The sequence below is a fragment of the Capricornis sumatraensis genome, chromosome 11 (genome assembly GCF_032405125.1).
Source record: "Capricornis sumatraensis isolate serow.1 chromosome 11, serow.2, whole genome shotgun sequence".
Classification (NCBI taxonomy): Eukaryota; Metazoa; Chordata; class Mammalia; order Artiodactyla; family Bovidae; genus Capricornis; species Capricornis sumatraensis.
Genome location: NC_091079.1, coordinates 53,487,606 through 53,495,437, shown reverse-complemented (window position 1 = coordinate 53,495,437; position 7,832 = coordinate 53,487,606). Strand labels below are relative to the sequence as shown.

Here is a 7,832-nt window from a genome sequence, read left to right as displayed (position 1 = left end):
TAACAGTTACTACATGCCAGGAATTGACCTATATGTTGCAAATAAAATGTCTTCATATAATTCTTACACCAAACTTAGAAGGTAGATATTACTATTATGAAGCCTATTTTATAAACATGAATGCAATCTGCAGATGACATCTGTTCAACTCAACAGGGATTTCTTTAATTGTACTAATGAATTGCCAAGATTTCATATAAAAATCCAGAGTTTTCACTGCTATCAAAGAACTCAAAGATCTGCTACAGTAGACTATCATTTCTTCATGAGCAGTGGGTACTCACCCTAGATGGCAAAGGCTCTCTTAACTTCACCACAGTAGCCAGTAACCCCACTTCAGTCATTTCAACAGTGAGGTCTCAGTGCCCATGCAGCTATCTAATAGCTGTATTTCCTTAAATATGTTCTTTTTACCTCCCTATCCTTTATCTTCATTTGAAATATGGAGATAATAATGGTATATATCTCAGAGGGTTGTTGTTAAGGTTAAGAAAGGTAATATATATATATAATTCATACAAGCCTCTAGAAAAGTACTTGATACAATTAGAGCTTAATAACTGTTAGTTACCATTATTACTTTGCCTGTCTGCCTGATACCTGTAAGCATCTGAGTTTGCAGTCTTTGACTTCACTTTAAAGAATGTTAAGTGGAAAAAATACTGTCATAATCTCAAAGCTTTGAAAATGTAAAGGAAATAGGACTAGAGAAGTAGGAAAAACGTTAACAGTAGTTTTATCTGGGGAATTAATGGTATTATAGATGATTTGTTCTTCATTCTTTTCTATATTTATGAGCTGAACAGTTTCCCCTCAAAATTCATACGCTGACACACTAACCTTCAAAGTGACTGTTCCTAGAGACAGGCCTTTATAGAGGTAATAAGGCTAAAAGAAGTCACAAGGATGGGTCCCTAACCCAATAGGAGTGGTGTCCTTATAAGAAACGACACAGCAAGAAAAGAGCCATCTGCAAGCCAAAGAAAGAGGCCTCAACAGAAACCAACCCTCCTGGCACCTCAATGTTGGACTTCCAGTCTCCAGACTATGGGAAAAATTAATTTATATTATTTAATCCACCTATCTGTTGGATTCTGTTAAGGCAGCCTGAGTAGACTAACACCCTATGTATTCTATAAAGAATATTTATTACTTTAAAAATTAGGAGGGGAAGATGTTATTTAAAAAACACACACACAATCTAATACTAGCAGTGTTCCTGTCATTTTAGCACTTGTATGTAATTTCTTTTAAAAGTTTTCAGAATAATATTAAAAGATAGTTCACTGTTCTTACAGTAAAAGAAAACACTCATTATTGCTACTTTTCCTACCAAGAATGTTGTGGCCAACAGGATGGAAAAAAAATTTTTTAAGTCTGAGTATTTCTAATCTAATAGGGCATGAATTTCCCTGCAGCCAGTTTCTTATCTTAAATGAAAGATGTCATGTCACTTTAAGCATGGAGTTTAGCAGGATGAGATTTCATCAAAAAGTTCTGTTTAATTAAATATTTACACCTATGATGTGCTATTTTAAGCTCTTGAGATGTATCATGTGTAAAAGAAACAAGAATCCCTGCCATTGTGGAACTTACATCCTAGCACAGAAAGATAATCAAATAATAAAAATAAGTAAAATTAGACATCATATTAGAAGGTGATAAGTGCTACAGAAAGAACAGAGCATTTTAAGGGAAATCAGGAGTTGGAGTAGAGGCAGGCGCATCACAGGTTGTAATTTTAATTAGAATGGTCAGAGCAGGCCTCACTAAGATGGCATCTGAGTAAAGAAATTAGCCATATTGCTATCATATGAGAAAGCTTGCCAGGTGGAAGGAACAGTGAGTTCAGAAGTCTAATGTACTAGATTTTGAGTATGTGGAACAAAATTCCCCAAAATGTTGACGAATTTCTTAACATGATTATATTGGATGTGTTTAATATGTATCCAAGTCCTGTTTAACATCATCTAAAAAAACTGCAATTTCCTAAGCTTCCTATTGAGGAAAAAAAATATTTCCATATATAGTAGAAGAAAACAAAGAGTGAAAGTGAAGTCGTTCAGTCGTGTCCGACTCGTTGCAACCCCACGGACGGTAGCCTACCAGGCTCCAGGTCCATGGGATTTTCCAGGCAAGAATACTTAAGTGGGCTGCCATTTCCTTCTTCAAGGGATCTTCCCAACCCAGGGGTCGAACCCGGGTCTCCTGCATTGCAGACAGACGCTTTACCATCTGAACCACTAGGGAAGCCCATAGTAGAAGAATAGCTAGTATTCTGATAGACGCTGAGTATTTACTATGTGTGAAATGTTTTATAAACTTTATTAAATTCTCACAAATTTCTGTAAGATTATCATTGGCCCCATTTTACAGATCATAAACTGAGGCTTAGAGATGTTGGTATTTGTGTGAGTTATCTCTAATGAGTAAACTAATTTTAATGTACAGGCATGCCTTGGAGACACTATGAGTTCAGTTCCAGACTGCCACAATAAAGCAAATATCACAATGAAGTGAGTCACACAAAGTTTTTGGTTTCCCTGTGCATACAAAAATTATGTTTAAGCTGTAACTGTAGTCTATTAAGTGTGCTGCTGCTGCTGCTGCTAAGTCGCTTCAGTCGTGTCCGACTCTGTGCGACCCCACAGACGGCAGCCTACCAGGCTCTGCCGTCCCTGGGATTCTCCAGGCAAGAACACATTAATTATGTTTAAAAACTGTGTACACTTAAATTTTAAAATTCTTCATTGCTAAGAAAACTCCTAACCATGATCTCAGCCTTCAGCGAGACAAAATCCTTTTGCAGTTGTAAAAGATAACTGATCACCGTGACAAACATAATAATAATAAAAAAAATTTTGAAGCACTGTGAGAATTACCAAAATTGAACACAGTAACACAAAGAGATCAAATGCTGTTGGGAAAATGGCACTGGTAGACTGGCTCCATGCAGGTTGCCAAAACGTTCAATTTATAAAAACCACAATATCTGAGAAGTGCAATAAAGTGAAGTGCAATAAAACGAGGTAGACCTCCTTGTACACAATTCTTAAACACTCTCCCCACAAATATAGCTTACTTTACCTGGCACGGAAAAGGAAAACTCTAGCCATTTGAATCAAGATTTACAAGATGGGAAAAAATAATTTCTAAGAAACTTAGAAATTGCATTATTGGCAGAATATCAGACTCAATAAACTAATCTGATCTGGCAGCTTTTAAATTCCCAATTTAGTGAAGCAGAACATAATGCCAACTGGAAAGAAAACTACACAGCAAAGTACTTAATAAATATAGCAGCTCTCATAAAAAAGGGCCTGCACTTCCTTCAATAACCACATAGTCGGATAACTTGTATGAAGGATGTTCATCTTTATCCCTACAACTGATCACTGTTCCAATACCACCTTATGAGAAATATTGCCAATCTACAAAATTTCACTTCACTTAGAGAATTTGGAACACTGACTTAATAGGCGTTTCAATCCAGTTTCTCATTCAGAGGTCAACCCACCTGTGTAACTATCTGGCTGCCAGCCAAAATATATAAACTTTGCCCACTGTACAGCTCTCTTCCTCTCTTTGCAATAAAGCAGATACCTGAAGAAGTACAAACTAGCAAATGTTCATTTGTCAATCAAATTTAATACACATAATATACAGACTTACTTGCCATATATAAAAAGACTTCTTTAATTCAAAGTTCCTTCTGGAAAATCTTCATCCTGGGAATTTTTTTTTCTTCCTCACGGAAAATAAGCATTATTAAGGAGTGTATAAACCTTTAAGATCCAAACCAAAATGAAACTGAAATCACCTGTTAGTCACATGTGTGATATTCTAATCCAGTGATAAGAGTCTATATCATTGTGACCATAGTACATCCTTTTTTTTTTAACTATCACTTTGGGGGAAGGAATTATATGGCTCCTTTTAAGGCTGATGAGTTTACAAGTTTTTACTATATAATCAATTAATTTTTTTAAAAAATACAATTTGCCTCACAGCATATCTAAATGGACAATTCATGTTTGAAAGAGAGATTCCTGAATTTGAAATACTCTAATAAAGAATTTACAATGTATTATTAATAGAGCCCTACCTACCTAATTTTTCAAATTTTATACCTTCTCAAACCCTATGCCCCAAGAACATATGATCGTTGGTTTCTATTACCAAAACAAACATTACAATTCTTATTTCCAAGCCTTTGCTCAGGGTTATTTACTGTCCGGAAAACCCTTCTTCTCCAGCTACCTGATAAAAGTTATATCAATCCTTTAAGAATCAGCTAACATCTACTACTGTTAAGCTTTCTCAGATCATCCTAATTTCTCTCCTTCCTTCTAGCAATCTCATCACTTTCACTATACTTCTATAGGATTCACCTGAATATGCTTTAAAATATTATCATGTACATCTCCTTTTTAGTTATAAGCCTCTATAAAGCTATCCTATTCATTTTTACACACATTCCCGCACATCAATGACAATACATGTTAGAGGTAGCTGATCAATTATTGTAACTGTAGCTGAACAGAATGTAAAAATCATTGGTCTTCTTTCGTGGGAACTTAAAACTTCAAGTTACATTGATATTCACAAAGACTCAGTTTTGAATCTGCAGCCTCTATCTTTCTTCCTAGCTCAAGCCATACATCTAACTATTTGTGGATTTCTTTATGGGGATATCCCACAATGAACTCAACTTAAACTCCTCTAAACCAAGTTCATCACCTACACTCTGTTCTGCTTTTCTGCTAGTGTCTAACTTCTCCTTCTACGACTCAAGTCACTTTTAAATTATTTGTTGGGCCCATTTCTTCATCTACCAAATGAAGACCCTGGCAAGGAACTAAATGGGATTGAGATGGAATGCACAAGGGAAATTCTAATTCACGAGAAAAAAAAAAAAAAAAAGTTAAGGAATAAGAAAGTTGAGCTGCCCACAAAAATAGTTCCACTCTCTTCTCAAAGTTTTGCTGACTTTCCAGGAGAGAGGTTTTAAAATGGGAAGCCAGCTTCTTGCTGGAAGAGCTACTGATAACAGACAAATAAATATTGTTGAGTTGAAAATACTTGATATAGGGAATTTTGATGATTATTCCAAGCAGTCTTTAAAGGACTTGTTGCTTGCCTTCCCATTGCAAAGGAGATAATTCACATGATTGTTTCAATGAAGGTTTTTGAAACATTTTGCTATTAAAAGTACATCTTAAAGACACGGGGAAAGAAATTTGCCACACATAATCCAGGTGTGTTTTCAAGAAATCTGGAATATTAAACTTTTGATTTGTAATATAAATACTGCATACAGAGCAACAATCCTTTCTCCAGAAACACCTGCCAAAAAGGATGTTAAAAATGCATGCCCTACAACCTAGAGGGGTGGGATGGGGTAGGAGGGGGATTCAAGAGGGAGGGGGTGTGTATGTACCTATGGGGCATTCATGTTAATGTATGGCAGAAACCAACATAATATTGTAAAGCAATTATCCTCCAATTAGAAATAATTATCTTTAAAAAGGCCTAAATTTTAGAACCACTAGCATCTACTGTATCAATTTATCATTTCTTTTGAAAAAGGCATGGGCTAGGATATCACACGTGTTCCACATCTTTTACATACATAAAATTGCCCATAAGGGAATGAAACTGATCATGAGATCTGTGCATTCCCTTTTAGATAAACAGTAACTGGTTTTGTTTTGTTTTTTAATATGGGGAAGGTTAGTTAACACTGGGGTAGTTAACTCCTCAGCAGATTAGAAAAGGACTCCTTACAAAGAAACATAAGTTCTTGGCCACAACCTCCCACCAAGACCACACCCCCAACACACGGGCTCGCGTCTCCCCTAGTCTTGGGGTTGGTGGGGGTACTGCAAGTGGCACAAAAGGGAGCAGAGCTCCTTGAACCCACTGCAGGTGGGGCGTGGGGTGTCAGTACAAGGTTGGGGCATGTCTGCAAACCTCCGTTTTGCGCCTGTAAAATGGACATAAAAATATTTCCTTCTTCACATTGTGAAGATTAAAGGAGATAGTAGTCAAGGCTATGGTTTTTCCAGTGGTCATGTATGGATGTGAGAGTTGGACTGTGAAAAAAGCTGAGTGCCAAAGAATTGATGCTTTTGAACTGTGGTGTTGGAGAAGACTCTTGAGAGTCCCTTGGACTGCAAGGAGATCCAACCAGTCCATTCTAAAAGAGATCAGTCCTGGGTGTTCACTGGAAGGACTGATGCTAAAGCTGAAACTCCAATACTTTGGCCACCTCATGCGAAGAGTTGACTCATTGGAAAAGACTCTGATGCTGGGAGGGATTGGGGGCAAGAAGAGAAGGGGACAGCAGAGGAAAAGATGGCTAGATGGCATCACCAACACAATGGACATCAGTTTGGGTGAACTCCGGGAGTTGGTGATGGACAGGGAGGCCTGGCCTGCTACGATTCATGGGGTCGCGAAGAGTCAGGCACAACTGAGCGACTGAACTGAACGTTTGTAAAATGCACTCGGCACAGCTGCTGCTGCAAAGTCGCTTCAGTCGTGTCCGACTATATGCGACCCCATAGACAGCAGCCCACCAGTCTCCCCATCCCTGGGATTCTCCAGGCCAGAACACTGGAGTGGGTTGCCATTTCCTTCTCTAATGCAGGAAACTGAAAAGTGAAAGTGAAGTCGGTCAGTCGTGCCCGACTCTTCGCAACCCCATGGACTGCAGCCCACCAGGCTCCTCCATCCACGGGATTTTCCAGGCAAGAGTACTGGAGTGGGTTGCCATTGCCTTCTCCACAGCAGTAAGTGCTAAATAAACCACCTACTCCAGTACTCTTGTCTGGAAAATTCCATGGACTGAGGAGCCTGATGGACTACAGTCCATGGGGTCGCGAAGAGTCGGACACGACTGAGCGACTTCACTTTCACTGCTATTTATTATAAAAGATAAACCAGTTCCTCCTCACACACCCCACCCTCACCTGAAAACCCGACTAGCTACCCTTCCCGGATTCCGTGCTCTGTAACTAACCCGAAACCTGCCTACCCCTTGCTCCATCACAAGACTTCCCGGGTTAAAATGTGTCTTTCGCAGTCGAACAAACTAGCCTGCCTGAAAACAAACTCCTGCAAAACCACCAGGCTCTGTGACAGGCGGCAGCACGCAAGGGCCGGAGTCCAGTCTCGCCTCAGGCCGCCGCGCGCCTCGTGCCAGCGAACAACCTCGCGCTGCCGCCCACGAAACTCGGCTAGAGTCACGTGCCACTGGGCCGCCTCACCGCAAGTCCGCGACTCCCCCACCTGCTGGGCTCGCGCGTCAACACGTGATCTCCGGCCCCGCCCACGGCCCCAGGGCTGATTTCCCCGGCCCGCCCACTTCGCTCGTGCTACACCACGTGACCTATGTCCCCGCCCCCCGCACAGCTACGGGTCCACGCCCCATTCCACTCGCGCGGCGTCAGGTGACCGCCGGCCCCGCCCCCGGCCTTGTTGCTGGTTCCGCGCCTGGGCGGTCTTGTCTGCTCCGCGGCGGCGAGCGGCAGGGGAGGAGATGGCTGCCACCTTGCAGCGCATAGAACGGCTGTCCAGTCGGGTGATTCGCGTCCTAGGCTGTAACCCGGGTCCCATGACCCTGCAGGGCACCAACACCTACCTGGTGGGGACCGGCCCCAGGTAAACGTTTCTCCACCCTCGCCATCATACCTACCGACCCTCGGGACGCACGGAGCTGGGCCTGCGGGGACTGCTCGCGGCGGGTGGAGAGGCTGTGCGCCCGCAGCCTGCACCGTGGGGTCGTGCCCCAGCCCACCCCGATTCGGACACCCCCTCCCCTAAATCAC

At 41.3% G+C, this 7,832-nt stretch overlaps 1 protein-coding gene across 1 annotated transcript in view; it reads left to right on the top strand.

The window, feature by feature from the left end:
- Positions 1–7,528: 7,528 nt before the first annotated feature.
- LACTB2 (lactamase beta 2) overlaps positions 7,529–7,832 on the top strand; it is a 34,057-nt gene continuing 33,753 nt past the window's right edge. Inside the window, exon 1 of the mRNA XM_068983949.1 lies at positions 7,529–7,665. Coding sequence (XP_068840050.1) covers positions 7,544–7,665 — 122 coding nt within the window. The 5' untranslated portion in view covers positions 7,529–7,543. The remainder of the gene's footprint in view (positions 7,666–7,832) is intronic.